General features: G+C 38.0%; 1 protein-coding gene across 5 annotated transcripts in view; it reads left to right on the forward strand.

Annotated features, from left to right (window-relative positions):
• Positions 1-447: 447 nt before the first annotated feature.
• Positions 448-18,971, forward strand: part of ncam1a (neural cell adhesion molecule 1a) — a 272,664-nt gene continuing 254,140 nt past the window's right edge. For 4 of the 5 annotated variants that reach the window (XM_079834796.1, XM_079834797.1, XM_079834795.1 and 1 more), the window contains exon 1: positions 607-829. In XM_079834796.1, coding sequence (XP_079690922.1) covers positions 778-829 — 52 coding nt within the window. In that variant the 5' untranslated portion in view covers positions 607-777. Of the gene's footprint in view, positions 830-18,971 lie in introns of all 5 variants that reach the window. The other variant, XM_079834798.1, reaches the window with a different exon arrangement.

Consider the following 18,971-nt stretch of genomic DNA (forward strand, 5'->3'; position numbering starts at 1 on the left):
AAAAGAAAGAAAGAAAGAAAGAAAGAAAGAAAGAAAGAAAGAAAGAAAGAATGAGCAGGCTAAATTATGACATAATTTTTTTGTTTTTGTTTTGTCAATTCGTTAAACTTGCACACCACACACTATTTTAGCCATATATTCTACTTGGGAGCTTTTTTTTGTATTAAAATAAAAATGCAGTAGATATGCAGTAAATACATTTTAAGAGTGAAATAGGTAGCATTCTTTTCTTCTTTTTTTTCCTTTTACATTTTTTTCTTGTCGCAGTTGCTTTCGGACGCTTAATAGGTGAACACTGAGATTAAAAATAGTAGGCTAGGCCTACTGCAGCTGCAATACACCAGCACACATTATATATGAGTCTGGTGAGGGGAAACAAAACCCGCCTTTGAAATACCGGTAACCATTGTCAAGTTTATTAGAATTCCTAATCCAAATAACCCCGGCAGTCCATGACGAGATTTTCCGAGCGCACCATCTGCTGTTTGTGATTTGCAGCACCACCACACTGAATGAAGTGCGCGCACTAGCTTATGCCCGTGTTTCCAGCTCGCTCCATACGCTCGCGCCGGCGGATGAATTCGTGTTGTGTGTGCTGTGGCTCTTGTCACTCATTCGCTGTGCTGCTCGGAGCGCATTCTGTGTCAACGGCTGAGGACCAATTCATGATATCACAGCAACCTGAAACAGGGACAAAGCATCGTAGTCATTTAGATCATTACTGAACCAACTCTCCTTACCTATTCTACACGGAGCCTACCTTTGGAAGAGATTGCAATGCTGCAGATAAGGGATCTCATTTGGACATTGCTTTTCTTTGGTTATGCAGGTAAGATGCACTTGTATCAGTTGCACTGTTAGACTGTATCCTTTCGCATCCTTGTTGTCCCCCTCTGTCCTGGTGCGTTGTCTCCACAGCACATGAACTGTTGTATAGTGCGCGTAAGGATGAGGATGCAAGGCTGTTCACGCTGGTTCATTCAATGATGCAGCTTTGCGAACTGCCTCGGTTTATATCTAGTGGTCCGTTTCATAAAACAAACTCTGTTATTATCATCCCTGCCAAACTGGTACCATGTGTTGCCAAACTGGCACCAGTTATGTGGGATGTGAAGTCTCGAATCTCTGTGTAAAAAGAATAGTACTTTTAAGGGGTGATTCTTGATATTCTAATTAAGTGCGCGAAATCGTCTTGTTTGTATATGGTTGTGTGGACATTAGCCTACTGCGCACTGGCTCCTTTGAGATTTGTGTTGGGGAGACAGAAAAAACAACAACTAGCTCGTGTGCTGTGTAAACGTATCACCATCTAAGCGTCACATGAGCAGGTTAAAGTTTATTGTTTGGTATTTTGAATGTGTGTTGGTGTTTTCATCCGTGTAACGTTATTCATATTTGGGATGGTCGCGGTGGTGCTGAGGCGCAGCTGAGAGCGCTCGTGTTGACTCGAGCGGCTTGAACATCTCTGCATTACCCTTGGATGAGTTTATCCTGTGATTATTAAAGTAATAGTTCAATAAAAAACATTTTGGAAATGATTATATTATTGATTCACCCTCAAGTTGTTCCAAACCTGCTTACTTACTTCAGTGGAACCATAAGAAGATGTGAGGCATAGTGAGTCATAGTCACTATTCAATCTTATTGTATGGGAAAAAAGATGCAATGTAAGTGAACGGTGACTGAGGCTGTCAGTTCCTAACATTTTGCTTAAGTTGTAAGTAGCCTAAGTCAAACGGGTTTGGAATAAGACGAAGGTGAGTAAATGGGTGAACTGTCCCTTTAAAGACTGAAGTTACACTTCTCATGCATGTATAATGAAAGTCTGTTTATAAGCAGCCTAGAAAACCAAGTGGAAGTGTAATTTATGAGTGCATGCATTCATAAGAATGATAAATGGAACAGTTCCAAAAATGTTTCACTTGAATATTCTGTAAATGATTTGAATAAATGGATGATCATTTCCAGCCAATCAGACACTAAGACTTGGGCGGGAATGAATTATATTGTCACCCCCTCCCCCTTCCCTTCTCCCCCAACCCCCCTCTCTTTCTCATGGCAAAACAGAAGCTTTACATTGTCAAAGGATTGGCATTGTGCACATACATATTGGCACACATACACATCATTAAGAGATGCCCAGGATACAAAATAAATAAATAATGATGAAATAAATAATGATGAAAGTTATTTATCTCATACTATTTGCCCAGCTGTTTATATATATTTTATTAGATCAAATCACATTTGTAGTCATAACAACATAACTAGTGCAGTGGTTTTGTGACAGATATGGAACACAGATATACATACACCTATCAGGCACAACATTATGACCTTCCTAATATTGTGTTGGTCTCACTTTTGCTGCCAAAACAGCCCTGACCCATCGAGGCATGGACTCCACTAGACCCCTGAAGGTGTGCTGTGGTATCTGGTACTCAGATGTTAGCAGTAGATCCTTTAAGTCCTATAAGTTGCAAGGTGGGGCCTCCATGGATCGAACTTGTTTGTTCAGCATATCCCACAGATGCTCGATTGGATTGAGATCTGGGCGGGGCGCATTATCCTGCTGAAAGAGGCCACAGCCACCAGGGAACACAATTTCCATGAAAGGGTGTACATGGTCTGCAACAATGCTTAGGTAGGTGGTACGTGTCAAAGATACATCCACATGGATGGCAGGACCCAAGGTTTCCCAGCAGAACATTGCCCAAAGCATCACACTGCGTCCGCCGGCTTGCCTTGTTCCAATAGTGCATCCTGGTGCCATGTGTTCCCCAGGTAAGCAACGCACACGCACCCGGCCATCCACGTGATGTAAAAGAAAACGTGATTCATCAGACCAGGCCACCTTCTTCCATTGCTCCATGGGTGACTGGTCTACGGCTATGCAGCCCCATACGTAACAAACTGTGATGCACTGTGTATTCTGACACCTTTCTATCAGAACCAGCATTAACTTCTTGAGCAATTTCAGCTACAGTAGCTCGTCTGATTGATCGGACCACATGGGCCAGCCTTCGCTCCCCACGTGCATCAATGAGCCTTGAGCCATGACCCTGTCGCCTTCCTTCCTTGGACCACTTTTGATAGATACTGACCACTGCAGACCGGGAACACCCCACAAGAGCTAGAGTTTTAGAGATGCTCTGACCCAGTCGTTTAGCCATCACAATTTGGCTCTTGTCAAACTCGCTCAAATCCTTACGCACATCAACTTTAAGGACAACATTTTCTCTTGCTGCCTAATATATCCCGCTCACTAACAGGTGCCGTGATGAAGAGATAATCAGTGTTATTCACTTCACCGGTCATAATGTTATGCCTGATCGGTGTATTATAACTATAATATAATGTACAATGTATGTCCAATATATATTTAGTGAAGTGCATGGTGAAATGGAATGGGGTTGTACAGTGATAGCCATTAGTGTAATGAGTGGTTATGATTTGTATGCATGATGCACAGGCATGATGTTATGTTTCAGTCGGTGGTCCTATCCCACTGGTTGCCCTTTTGTCGTGGCAGGACTTTACAAACCTTGCAGCAGGTTTGAGGTTCTTCCTAGCAGCTGTGGGACTCTGTCCTGGTGTGTTTGGCGGGTTATAGAAGGCGTCCTTAATTTGTGTATAATTAGGGCATGATGTTAAAAAGTGCAGTTCTGTGAGTCTGTGCATGGCCCTTTTTTAAACCTGTGCCCTATTTGAATAATGATGGAGTTTATTAATTTGTCATTAATGCCTAGTGTTTTACTTTTATTTACAGTACAGTTATATTGTCGGGCGCATGTGTGTGTTTGAACAATGCTGTTTTGAGGTGTAACGGTACTGAACACCTGCAGCTGTCATTCTTTTTTTCTCTCCCTCTCCGCCACTCCTTATCTTTATATATCACTAAGTGATTGTTGTAGAGGCACATGCTGCTGTATGGTGCTGACATGTTGATGTTAACAGAGAGCGCTTTGCGTGTGCTGAATACAGATAAATACCCTTAAACCCACATCACAAATACACTGTTTCTTCAGGCGGTGCTTCAGCGTATTAAAAGTATAAAGAGACAAATAGGTCTTAAAAGTCAGCCTCTGAAGTACTTTAAAAAGAAATAAATGAAGTTTGGTGAGCTTTAAATATTGTACATGTCCCTGACCTCAAGAGGAGGGCAATGTATTAGATTAGTTAAGACTTGAAGGAAAATAAAGAAACCATTGCAAGATGGTGAACATCTGGAACTCCACCTCCTGTGGCAAGTTCAAAGCTAGTGAAAGTAGTGGGAGAGATTAAAACTACTTTGCTCTCCACTCTCCATATATTGGCTGTTACAGTAACCATAGAAAAATGTTTTATATATTTGATAATGCACAATTACCATTACACACCTGTAGGTAATGGATAGGTGCGTAGTACAAATGATAACCAAATCCAAAAATCTCAACGAATAAAGGGAAATCCCGCACATAACTATCAGTACTTGCAAAAAATATGAAAACTTTATATATATATATATATATATATATATATATATATATATATATATATATATATATATATATATATATATATATATATATATATATATATGTATATATATATATATATATATATATGTATATATATATATATATATATGTATATATATATATATATATATATATGTATATATATATATATATATATATGTATATATATATATATATATATATATATATATATATATATATATATATGTATATATATATATGCCTGATGAAGGTCATGAGACCGAAAACGTTGCTAATAAAAAGTTTTCATAATTTTTGTAAGTACTGATAGTGTGCAGGATTTCCCTTTATTTGTTTATATATTTGATACAAAATTATATAATCTAATAAAATATTATATATTATAAAAAAATATTAAGCAGCACAACTGTTGATAATAAATCACCATATAATTTTTTTAATGAGCATGAGACTTCTTTCAAAAATATTATATAATGTAATTTTATTATTATTATTACTATTATTGTAGAGTGAAGTGAATTTTGTTCAAATTTGATGTTTGTTGATATTTTGGTTATTTTAGAATGTATTTAAGATGTTAAAACTGTTAAACTCATCATTTAATAACAGTCTCAGTAGGTATATATTTATAATAAATTATATATATACCATAATTAAATCAACTGATTTCAACTCAAGGACAGTCTTCTTTATTGCTCATAAATGAATGACAGTCTTTCAGAGAATATATGCCTGCTGAATGATGATTTGTTATAATAGAATTAATTTATCACTACTCTTAAAAGTCTCATTAAAATTGAATAGATATTTTATCTCTATGGGTAAGAGGTCCACCTCTGAACCTCTTCTCTCGGAAAAAAAGACTCAGAGTCCTTCTTTATGGAATTTCAGTGGTACTGCTTTACTAAGAGTATGCCAATGAAAACATAAGCGTCAAATGAAATCAGAGCTGAAAGGAATTGTGATCTGAGATTTGCCCCCCTGCGGAAGGATCTCTGGATGTTTCTCCATATCAAAAAAAAAAAAAACATGCTTTCATTCTGTACTGTTCACACTGTGACTCCTTATTGTAAAATGTATTAATTTTATTTTGCGCAAGCTGACTGAAATCCAATCATCCCAAATGTTCTCCAGTTGTTTTCTATTTTGTGCTGTTTGATAAAGATGGGCTGTCTATGCATATTAATCACTCTCTGAAAGGGGCTCAGACTGATTTGCATTGTGTAAGCTCCGAAGGCGTCCTGTAGAGTGTTGGAGGGAAAAAAGAAGAAGAAAAAAAAAGGAGGGAAATGGGTTTGGTTTTGTCATGCTGAAAAGCCACCCCCTGATCCCTGCAGCCCATCTCTGAAAGGATTCCTCCTAATTCAAGTAGAAGGGCCTCCTAAAGTCGCAGGCTGAGAGGCAACTTTGAGGAGTGTAAACATTGTCTTACTCCCCCCTCACTTAAACCAGAAACACAACTCTTTGCCGCTCTTCCTATCTGCCTTGCTCGTTCTTGTTGACTTGGAAAGTTAAAGCGTGTTGTTTTCGTACCGCTAATGGCACCAAACAGAATTGTAAAAAAACGGGCGGTTTTCAGACAGCTTACAAACACTCTACCCATCTGCTATTTCTCAAACAAGTACACGCTCAAAACTTACTCCATTGGTTGAGTCAATAAGTACATTTAAATGCACAATTATAATTAAGCGAGAGTAGGTTTTTGCATTGTTGAGACATGGTTGAATTTTTGAAGCATTAAAAGTGCAGAACTAAAGTGCCCAGCCAGAACTGAGTGCCCATGAGCAAAGATGAAATATTTCACATCACATACATCCAGGGGAGCCTGTGCTAGCCGAGAAACTGCCATTGAGATGAATAGGAACACTAATGCATGCCTTTCTCCAAGTATTATAGACTTCCTTGGCTCAAACAAACAGATTGCAGTTCAAGTTTGGTGTCTCCGGGGGTGCAGAAATTACACCCTTCACCTTTAAGGTGCAGCTTGAAAATCCCTTAATCCCATTGAATGACTCATCTGTTATGATGTAATGCGAAGCAACGGTCATCATGACATCATAGAACAGTGACTCGGACTACTGTATTTGAATTCACCACTGTTAGTTCTTCTGCATGAAGCATTATTTTTGATTGTTTATTATATTTATAAAATAAAAACATGAACTATTTAACATGCATTACACGGTCTAGCTATTCTGTAGGCTTTTGTAATGTTAATAACATTCAGATGTTGCAGCCCAGAGACGTTCATATCTAAGATTCAACTTTATTGTACCCCACTTCAAGGAATTTGGAGTAGATTTCCGGTTAAAACCACCAAAAACAAAGTCTGCGCATACTTTGAGTTCCTTACCACACTGTCTTCAAACAAGAGCAGCCCAAAGCACTTTCACAAGGTTACAGTTTCCCTCTATTTGCGGTAAGCAGAATAATTATAAGACTATTTTCACAGCTTTATCCATTCAGAGTCAACCCCTTTAGTGAATGTCAAGATGAGACGAGGAAAAAATTGTGTTCTAATTGTGTTATACCAAATTAATGCAAAAAGCAAATCTTCAAAATGTGATATGTGATTGCAACACATCGTAATCGGTTTGATTTAAGCAGTTAGGAGCTCAATACATTATCGGATTTTGGCATAATAGTGCTTGTGCAATGATGATGCAGTTCTCAAACGAACAAACTGGTTCCGTGGTGCAGTGAGATATAATACTGTATAGAATGTGTGAGCACCAGAATGTTGAAATGAGGTCAAAACCTTAACATTAAAATAAATTAATGTCACTTTTCAGTCCCCATTCAAGTAGGAAATTATTACTTTTATTCACCAGTGACACATTACATTGAATGAAAGTGGCAGTAAAGACAATTACGATGTTAGAAAAGACTTTTATTTTAAATAAATACTGTTATTTTGAACTTTCATCAATGAATCTTGAAAAAAAATGGATCACTGTTTCCAGTAGCGGCTGCTGACCATACATTTAGGTAGGGCAGATTCTGGGTCTTAGTGCTAGTTTATGATAAACATTTTGTAAGCTTTATATTCTAATCGCTGAACACATCAGACACCGAGAATTCTGGTTCTAATGTCTTTGCGTTATTCAGCCTGATTGTGGCACTCTAATGATGATTGACAGACTTTATTATACACGACAAACGTATAGAATTGCCTTAGTATTTATTGTGTCCGAATGTTGTTTTAGAATATTACAAGTTGTGTAGGAATTCCAGTGATGAAAACAAACTCATGTCTATTTTTTAGAACAAACCTAAAACAAACACAACAGAACTAAGGTATATAAAATCTATTCACATGAGCATGGTTAAATTAAATGATTTATAATCTCATTAAAAGTGCACTGCGTTATATTTAAGAGGACCTTACATAATGAACCGATATGTTTTTATTACCGTAGAATGAGCCATTTCTATCTACATACACTGCGGTTCCCCTTACAGTGAAGTCGCCGTTTTGCACCGCCATGCTTCTACAGTAGACCTAAACAGACAAACTGCTCTACAGAGCGCTAGCTACTCTCTGCTGTCTCAGACGACGACATCTTTGTCCTGTGTCAGCCACCGTAGCTTCTCTATGTGCTTCGAACGGGAGGGGTGAGCGGTGGATGGTTGCAATTCGCAACCTCACCACTATATGACGTTAAAATTTACACACTGAACCTTTAATTTGATACACTACTCTCCGTAGAAAGAACAGACATGCCAACTAGTTACTGACCTGATGCAGACACATATCTGAAGTGGACTGATATCGTCTTGGTCTGGAACGAGGTTTACGTGAGGTAACATCACGTGAAAATAAGTGGAGCAGCCAGAAATCTGCCCCAATGGCTCTCAATGAGAGCACACTGCTGTTCCATTTTTCACCACAGATTTAAAATGGACATTTGTAGAGCTGGGAAGGGCTCAGAGACTGGCTGCCCCACTTAGTATCATGAACACATGTCTGCAGAATCCATGCGCTTCATTTTAATATATCCTGCTCACTTTAAGCTAAATGCTGAACACATTTATTAGTATTCAGTGTATATAGAGGTCTATGTTTGGATAAATGTTTTGGTGGGGCTCTGCCCTACCTGCCCATACAGATGAGCCATGGCTGACGGTTTCCACAAAAATATTAACACAACTGTTTTGAGCATTAATAATGTTAAAAAAAAATTCTTGAGCACCAAATCAGCATATTAGAATGATTTCTGAAGGATCATATGACACTGAAGACTGGAATAATGGCTGCTGGAAAATGAGTTTTGCCATCACAGGAATAAATTACATTTCAAAATATATTTAAATAGTAAACAGTTATTTTATTTCCAGTGTACAGTTGGCATCACAATGTTTAAGCAGTCTATTTGGATTAACATTTTCTGAAAAATAAAAATAAAAAATACAATCAAATAATAAAAATAAATTATTAATAAATTATTAAAAAAATAAAATCTACTGCTAAATGCAAGTCTTAGTGGGATTTTTAAAATGACTGTCTCATAAATGTTTCTATATCACAACATTTAACTGATGTTAATAATGAATTGCTTGCCTGTGGAAGACCCATGGTTCTTTTAGTGGGGAGCCTCTGAGCCATGTTCAAAAAGAACATTCTGGAAACCCTGCAAGCGCTGGCCTAAATTTAAAGAATAATAACCTGAGAAGAGACAAAAGAGTGAGAGCAGGGTAGTTGGAGGGCCAAAGTACAAGAGCAAATACAAAGACAGTAGCTTTGAATTAGAGATATGGCTTGAAGTCCAAATAAAGCAGTCTGATATGAATATTTTTAGCAAATTTCGGTCTAAATTTTCATTTGAAATCTAAAAATATCCTCCTTCGTTCTCGCTGTGTCTGGTTGGGTGCTTTAAGTTTGAACAAGGCTGCTTGTATGTCTCCCACTGCTTATCAAACACAGTATTACATCTGATTCTGCCACAGGCGTGCTGATGTAATCAGATCAGACAAACCTGATTCTAATTTAAACTGCAGTGATTTTACAGCCTTCAGGCGTATGCTTTACTCACAGACCACCATTCATTGCAAATGTGTATGGCATCGGAGTACTACTGCAACCGCTCTCATTACTAACCAATATTCCCAAGCTACACGCATCCGCATCTTTACACTCATAGGCATCAACGAAGTAAAAATTATGGCATGGCTGATCAATCCACATGCAAAAGAGCATTCTGGTCTCCAGGGCATGTTGCAAGAAAGTACCGAATTTCAAGCACAAATATTTTCTGCCAAGATTCTTTTTTTGAGAGTTGTGGTCAGTTTATTGGCAAGCTCGATCCATTGCATTGTTGCCCGTGTAGCATGCCAGTGATGAATTTGCGTTCTCTCAGCTGTGTTGAAAACCTCTGTGTGTTTTTGACTGGATTCTCAAAGCAATTAATTTGCATGTTTATATCCATAAATCTATTCCCAGGTTGCAAATGTAGGAATACATGGCCATGACATTTGATTTGCTACTTGTATGAAATCGTAGAAAGAGACTCGGGCTATTCAGAGTGGTTCCAGTGTGCGGTAATTCATTCCCTACCAACAGTTTCCCACAAAGCCATGTGGCTGTTGACATAATCAATTGCTCCCATAGTAGGCAATTCAGTTGAATATGGAGAGTCTGATGTCGCCACTGTGATTGCCTCCTCACCTTTGATTGCTTTTCCTGTGCTTTCGTTGTTCTCGTCATCCGTCTTTCATTTCACCTGAATCACAGCCAGACAAAAGTGTTCATGCTTCAATACCATTGTTGGGGAAGCTGCTTCAAAACTGTAATTTGCCAAGCTATAAACTACACATTATTTAAAATTGTCATACCACAGTCAAACCACCCTTTTAGAAAAGCATAACTATATTACTAGTTAATATAAAAAGTAGCTTAAAATATAGAAGCTGCTGTCCGTGACTTTTTTTGTGTTTAAGATTTACACAATTTTTATCATGAGAATGTACAACATGAATCCATTTTCCAAACCGTGTTTTTGTCTTACCCTGAATCATTATGGTACACTTATAATAAGTGTTTATATTGGGACTGTTTCAGACCGGTCTGGTAGGAACCGCTGCGGAGGAGCACAGTCCCTGCGTGAATCGTCATCATAGACATAAACAGAGAGAAGTAGCTCCGGCTGCAATGTTCTTTCGCAAGGAAATATATTTATATTCGTTCAGGCATGTAAACAAATCACAGAATTTGAATCCTTGAATCCTTGCACAGTACATTAAATGTACATTTAATATATAAATAAAATTACTCTAAAAAACTTTAGTTAATAGAACTAAATCATAAATATAGCGATGAAAGTAGTACTATAATATATGAGCTTCATTATGATCTCAAACTAATCTGTGATTCATGTATTAATTCTAACATGAAATGAGTGAGAGAAGACCGTCCAGAAGAGTTTTTATTTGCTTGCAATAGAGCAGTGACAAATTAACAATATAGTTTTTTTTTGCCACATTAGTTGTTGAAAAAGTATCTTGTTACTGGCAAAGCTAAGTTTTTTTCTTTGATAGGTATTGTTACACTACAGAAAAATGTAGTTGCTTTACTGTTTTTTAGTCAGTTACTCTCCATCAGTGTAAATGTATGGGATTCAGTGTTACTGAAAGAGGACAGTTCAATCTAACAGAAGAAAAATTGTCGGTAGGTTTGTTTCTTTGATTACAAGACCGCTGAGGTGAGAGTCTTGATGCGTGCTGCCAAACATCCATAATATTTGCCCTATTAATCTTGGCCATGGGCTAAAAACAAACAGGGTGATTTATTCATCCATCTTTTCATTTTGTCTTCTTGTTTTGACTGGGGCCTGCTGAGAGACTAACTCCTGTAAAATCACTGTCTTTTCCAAGGAGTTTAGAGGTTTTAGGTGATAACGAACAAAAATAGTCTTCTCTTCCTTTGACTCGGCTGGACCATAGTGCTCAACAAAGGTTAGGGATTTAAGCAAAAAAAGAAGAGGAAAAAGAGTGTCTGCTCTCTCAACACAGTCATTTTTCTTACTCCCCTTGATCATGGATGTATGAAATTACCTTTGCTGTGTATGATAACATTACTGTGGATTATGTATTCGGAAAATATGTTTTTATAACAAGGTTGACATTCTTGCATGTATCCTGTGGGTTACAGTAGCTGAAGGGGCATCTGTTAGATCACTGGCACAAACCCCTTGGTTTGAACATCTGTTTAGGTTTTAAGAACAAAGGAAAGAGAAGCCAGAGATAACCGATATATGTTCTCAGTTCTGGCAGCAGTGCATACCTCTTCTTAAGCCAGCATTCTTAAGAAGCCAGCATTAGGGTCTAGGTTTTCTTTCACTGTATCTTATTTTTTTAAAGGGATGGTTCACTCGAAAATAAAAATTCAGTTTGACTTTATAAATATGACTTTATTTCTTCTGCAGAACACAAACGATGATATTCTGAAGAATGATGGTTACTAAACCGTTTTGGTGATTATTCTCTTCCATTTTATGAATAAAAAAAATATTTTATGCTCCACAGAAAGAAAGTGCAGTTTTGAAATGATGTATTATGAAAAATTATGAAAATTTATTTTAAATGGGCTACTTAAAATCTCTTCAATGTTAGTCTTTTCCATCCTAATCAGGTGCAATCGTGTGAAGCAATGGACAACAGAACAATTTATGTATCTCATCATTTTTATTTCTCTGCTAGCTTGCCACACCCACCTTTTAATCGCTTTGGTCCAAAATCATTCTCTGTGTAAATGTACATTATTCAATACCTTCTCATTGGCTGAGATTGTGTAATGCCTTGCAGCAGTTTCAGTTACATTTTGTGTCGCACTGGTTTCATGTTCACTATGCTTTGTTGCTGGGAAAGATTAATCATTGATTAATAGGAAAGATTAATAATTAAAAAAAAAGAAAAAGAAGCAGTATATATGTATATGTAACCCCTCCGGTTCTACTCGCAACACTCTGAGCAGATTCGAATTGTAGTTTGTATAGCGTCATAGCAGCGGCTCCAAAGTTACAAGTGGGCATTTTTATACAAAGACAACTATATTTGTTTTTAGAAGTATTACATTTATAAACTTGATGGTCTTGAAAGTTTAACATAGACTATAACATGCGCATGTAAATGGTAAAAAACAAACACAACCAAGAAAACAGCTCCAATCATGTTGTTTCAGTCAGACTTCGATATGTATACAAGACAGCAAACTGAAAAGACAGCAAACTCTCACACACTCGTGTTTGATTTGGGTAGTGCTAGAGGCTAGGCTACCTGTCTGTGTATCAAATAATAAACAAAAAGAAAGTTTATATATAATTTTTTTCTAGCTAGTTTACTTCAGTTTCTTTAAATAATACACCGTACTTTCATCCAAACTGAATAATTAAAAACAAGTTTACATGGTTGTCTTATATAAATATTTTTAATTCGTTTTCTTTTCTGACATACTCCAGACATGCTTATTATGTGCATTTTGAGCACTTTTTGTGTGAAATCATATTTATGTTGTCCACCAAAAGTGTGCTTCCGGGTCACGGCACCAATGTAACCCCTCGGGTTCTACTGGCACCGCTCTGAGCGGAATTTGAACCCATTTTTCCAGCATGGGAGGTGGGCGTACTAACAAGTATGCTAAAGACTGCAGATGCTACACCTTTTGAGGCCAGGGGAGGTTTACTCACACAGCTCTTACTGGCCTCTGTTCCATATTAATCTTGATTCATATATTATTTATTTGTTTTGGATGGACAAGGTAAGAACATATCATGACATGTCCTCTAACCATGTCTGACTTTTAAAATAACATTTTTCCATTCTGTTTTTAACATTTCAGTCTTAAATGTCAGATGCTGAGGTTCTTGCTGTTACTTTAGGACTAACATGATATTTCAAAAATAAACCACTTTAAAAACTACTTTCCAGCTATAAAAGATGTGTCCCATCTAAGCTTAAACAGCACTGAAGGCAGGTGGTCTTAGGGTGTATTGAACTGATTATTTTTAAACTTGGTCCAGGTGGGGAAAATCTATGACGATTGAAAACCATTTAGTGCCACACCAATGGATGTGCAGCAGATTGCTGTAAAGGCTGAAGGAGGTGATTGTTGATCGTTGCAGCTAGGAGGCCTCCTCATTCGTTTGTCTGTTTCTGGCTGGGACAGATGGTGTGGAGTGGCTGCAATGTAGAGCCGTGTCAGTAGAGTAACAACTGTGAGTTTAGTGTTATTCACCTCATCTCTGAAGCATGCTGTTGAGAGGAAAGCACAGAGCAACATTCGTTTTAACCTTCCCGTGGTGCATAAACAAGTCTGTCAAACAGGTGCACGGTCTAAAATGCATCGCCCATTCAAATTTTTGCACTTCTGCACCTGGTGTATCAGCATACAGACAGAATTAGAAAGGAATTGTTAACCCAAAATTGCTATTCTGTCATTATTTACTCACCAAACTTTTTTTAATGTATGTTTTGGTGGAATACAAAAGGCACAAAATGAGAGTGAGTAATACATTTTGTATGATAATTTTTGTTTTGGAGGAATGCAAACGCATATGAGAGTGAGTAAATATATTCTACAAATAAACTATTTGTTTATTTCATTTCATTTTGGGTAAAACTATTTCATTAATGACCCAAATATTTTCTTCCACTCTAAGTTGCCTTACTACAATACAGTTGTAATATAATCTAGTCGGAAGAAAGCATCTCCGTTTTGTCACTTAGATGTGCTACAATTGCAGCGCCGCACTGAAACCCTAGCCTGGCTTGAGACGGCTATAATCTCTGTTTTTGCAATCTCCACATCTAGAAGTCATGTAACCTTCATTATTCATTCTATTAGAACTGCAAATTACAATCGGAACAATCAGTAAACATCATAGAAAAATGATATCCTTAGGAAATAGGCGACGTGAGTTTCTCAAAGAGCTTCCTCTAGGTTGATCACACCCACCGTCACTAGTAAGAATACAATGTTTCTCGGGTGTGGCGGCAGATGGGCAGGCAGTTTCGAAGGCCTCTCATTAGAAGAGCTGCTCCTATTGTTTATGGATCCTAATGAGCATCACAGCGAGCAGCCAGGGAAACAAAGAGGAGAGGCTTAGAAAACACAGACCTCGCCGTCAGAACAGAGCATGTCTACTCTTCCAGAGGACCGAGTGCACAGCTTCACCCTAGCTTGTAAGAATGAAGGCTCCTCATGGCTCCCTAGATCTCTCTGTCTCATTACTGTTATTGGGAAAGACAGTCTCCAGACAGTATTTTTGCCCAAGATGTGGAAAAGCCTTAATTAGTTCCCTTCCTAACGTGCCTATGCACTTTGGTGGTGTCCAACTGCGACTTGAAAACCATGCCTGATGTACACAAATATAGTCAGGAGCGAGACACAGTTTCTGCAGTAATTAGTTTGCTTTTAAACCCGACAAACAAGCGCCCATTTTAAGCTGAAATAAATGTGTAATGTCTTTTGTTTTTCTCTGGAGACAGGTTTGGGGAGGCAGTGAGATTATGGGGACAAGCATCCAATTCAATTAGAAAAAGTTATTTGGAGAAGTCACTTTTTGAAAGCAATGGTAGAGGTTTGGCTGAGTTTTGTTACTGCACATTTATTGGGAATGCATAAAACGCTGACCAAGGCAGTCGTGCATAGTGCGTGACTGATTGATGCTATTAAATATTCTCCAGCCTCTATAAGGGAACTGTTGGTATTACAAGAATTGGAAAGTACGGATTATATTCACGATTTATTAAAACAATTTAAAATAACAAACAGCATTATGAATATTGTGAGGATTTATGTTCGGCCATAACATTTCCTAAAGAGCATTTTATTAGATTTGTTTTGTGATCCGAACAGTTGATAAGAATGAATTAGTACAAACTACTATCTATTTCAAATCTGATTCTATGATTAATTTGAAAACAAATGTTGAGAAATGTTCACTGAAGACGTCATTTCTATCAAAAAGTTCTATTAATATAAATATAATTATGATGTGCTCATTTGTTGAAAGATATGCATTAATGGATTAGCTATATCATCCAGCCTTACTTTGAGAGCCTGTCGTTGTATTAGGTTTCAGTGTGATTCATGATATGATCTTCATTTTTCTATTATTCATGACAGCATTTCATCCATACGCCCTTTATGGTGCCAAATGAAATTTAGCCACTAACTAAATTGTTGATTTGGCCGCCTGGCTGCAATGCGTCTGGGAAATCTGTCTTGTGCACAGACCAGATGACCTCATGGTCAAAACTGCCCATCTACTGTGAGATTGAAAAGCGTCTGCGTAGGTATTAGGTTTCTGGGAAACAGAGTGACAGCTGTGCATTTCTTTGTAATGGAGGGTATGCAGATAAAAGGCAAGTGTCCAGGGGTGAGTGAGCGAGGGACAAGGGCTCAGGGTATGGATGCAGCTGTGTTTGAACACTCACATTACTGTTTCATCACTGAGAGAAGACTCCACCAGAAGAAAAGTTCACTTTCCTCAGTGTATTGTTCTTGAGCTCCTTTAAAATGCATTGTGAAGTTTTCTAGGATCTAGATATTGGATTTTGAAGAGACTGATCACTAAGGTGGGGGGTCAAACGCAGTTTTCCGTTTAATGGGCTGATTAAAAACAATATATTGTTCATAATGTTCATTTCACAAAACAGCATTTCCTTAATGTGTGAGAGCGACATGAGGTTAGAGTCTACAGGAGATCAAAATGTATGTATAACAAAAAAATCCCAGTAATAAGAATTCTTTCTTAAAATTGTCTCCCAGCAATTCATGAACACATAAGAAAAATAAATGACCAGTCTTATGCATTTATTCAATACGCATTCATCTGTAACATTTTGTAACATAAAAATTAGTAAATATTGTCAAATAATAAATCTAAGATCATCAGTGATCACATTATAAATATTATAAATTCTATGGTTATCCATTATTATATTAGAACAGACATTATTATTATTATTTCGGCTTTGTTTTTACAGAATATCCACCATATTGGAGATGTGCAGATGGGACTATTTTTCATACATCTTCATTATCTAATCCAGTGGTGCCGTTTTTGTAGGGCCACCGTTTTGCTGAGTTTAGCTCCAACCTGCTTCTAAATTCTTGGGCTGTCGCCCCCTATACCCTCATTCACTATTCCCTACATTAGTCCACTAATATAGTTCACTCGAGGGAGTAAATGAAAATGAGTGAGCGAATTCGAAAACTGAAAGCGCCTGAAGGGCTGCCGCTTTTGCATAGTTTGTACTCGCTGTTTAATAATTATTTGAAACTTGCAGCTGCAGTAGTAAGATGAAAAGATTTATCTTGAACTCTGTAATGGAAACTATGTGCAGTATAAACTTTAATTAAACAAGGTAATAACCAATTAAAAAGGAATTTATACTGTATGATATTACGCCGTTCCCACTTTGGACCAGTGGTTTGGAAAATGGATGGATGGATGATTCAGCTGCGGGCGCCATCTTCTGGTCAGACGCGGGAATTCATTCGACGTGTGACTCTCACAGTGCATTATGGGTATTATCAAGCCATTGAGCGTACATCGGTTGTACTCGTTGCGGAGCATTGTGGGATTGGGATTGAACACCACTACAAATAGCTGTCCCCACAAATAGTGTCAAATTTAAAGGTAGGGGGGGGGGGGGGGGGCTTCGTCCCTTCGGCCCTTTTGGAGCCCTTGACCAGGTGTTTTGATTAAAGGGTAACTTCAGTGATTTAGCATTAGGCATTGTATCAGTAGAAACCCGGTAGTATATTCAAATGTTGGTACTTTCCCCCCGAGACGAGAGAATTATGCATTTTATTTCTGGAAAAAAATCATCCGATGACGCAAATATCGTCATTTTGCGTCATCGGAGGATTTTTTGGCCAGAGGCTAAAGACTACAGCCACTAGATGGAGCTATTCCGCATGTTATCAACCCGCCCACAGGGGAGAGATCTCACGCACAGAATGTAAGACACAGAAGGCCGCACAGACATTCATAACGGATCGATGCAGAGGAAAGTGAGTGTTTCAACTTTTCAATGAATTCCTGTGATAGTTTAGCTGCCATATGCGATCTGAAAACGTGCCAGACTGGTGCTTAACGTTACCTCAGCTCAGCTCTTCGTGATGAATGAAATCTGACACTGCTGCATCTGTGCCGTGACTTTCGTTCGGCTCACTCATACTGCTCGGCTCACTCATACTTTAGTGAAAAGACACGTTCAGTTTTTAATTGTAGTTTTAATTCTCTAACTGAACGAAATGATTGTATTACTATGAAGATCAAAACGACGGTGTACGGAGTGGCCTCGTGGGGGCAGCGAAGCAAGTGCATTCTGGGAGTTGTTGTCTTTCATCCACGAGACAAAAGTACATTTTCTGTCTTTCCTCAGTCTAGAAGGCACCAAATTAAAAAATAATTTCACATTTCTACTACATAAATGACCCAGTTTAAATACAAAGCTTAATGCTAAATCACTGAAGTAACCCTTTAAGGTTTGAAGCCCCCCAGATTGTGCACTCATTATTGAATAAAAATAACAAAATGTGCATTAAGGTGAGGATAATAATGACTATATATTGCCACTGCCAGCCAACATTTAGACACTACAAACCCTTGCCAGGAAACTAGAACTCTGCAGCGCCTCCCATGGCAAAACAACTAACTGCATTCTCTTTTTCCTGTTACTTGATCCGATTAATTGGCCAAAAAAAGAAAAGAAAAAGAAAAGATGTTCAACTTCTGATATATTAATTTGTATTGTCTTGCAGTGGCTCCAGTGTAACAACTAGTTTGGGCAGGTTGTTTTAATGTATGAGAAGGTGGCAAGTAATCTTTATGCAGCTCTTCTCTGATTGATCACGGGGCGCTTTGTCGATGCCACAACGCATTGACAGCTCACATTTCATATGAAAGGACAGCATTCCCATTATAGATGGCTAGGAGATTAAGAATGACTGTCTTGTGCACCTATGCTTATTACTTTTTCTTTGAAAACAAACTGCGTCGTTTGTCAGTAATCGGTCATTAAAGCAGTCCGGCTCTAACGGACTTGGAGAAGGTTGGACTGCAGAGCACACAGGCCTCTCACCACAAATAACCTCATTAATCGTTGACCCTCGATTTATACCTGAGATGGCAGGGGACTTTAAAGCTTCTCTATATAGGAGACTCCATGGTTGTCCTTCATTCAACGGTGTCATTAGACATATTTGCTCTCCTGGTTTCTAATCGGTATCCAGTGATGCCCATTATCTGTTTGCCACTGAACTGTTTGTGTGTAGGTGTGGCTGTGTGTGGGAGTGTGGATGCTGCTGTGTAGGTGTGACTCTAGGTAACTATAGTGACCATGTGGGCATGCTGGCTCCATTGATTTGTGACATCATTCTTAAAGCAGAAGATGCGGACACACAAAATAATTTCTTGTTCAGAATTGAGTTTGAAAGACAACAAAACTCTTTGCAAAGCA

This window comes from Gobio gobio, assembly GCF_949357685.1.
Source record: "Gobio gobio genome assembly, chromosome: 14".
In the NCBI taxonomy this organism is placed as follows: domain Eukaryota; kingdom Metazoa; phylum Chordata; class Actinopteri; order Cypriniformes; family Gobionidae; genus Gobio; species Gobio gobio.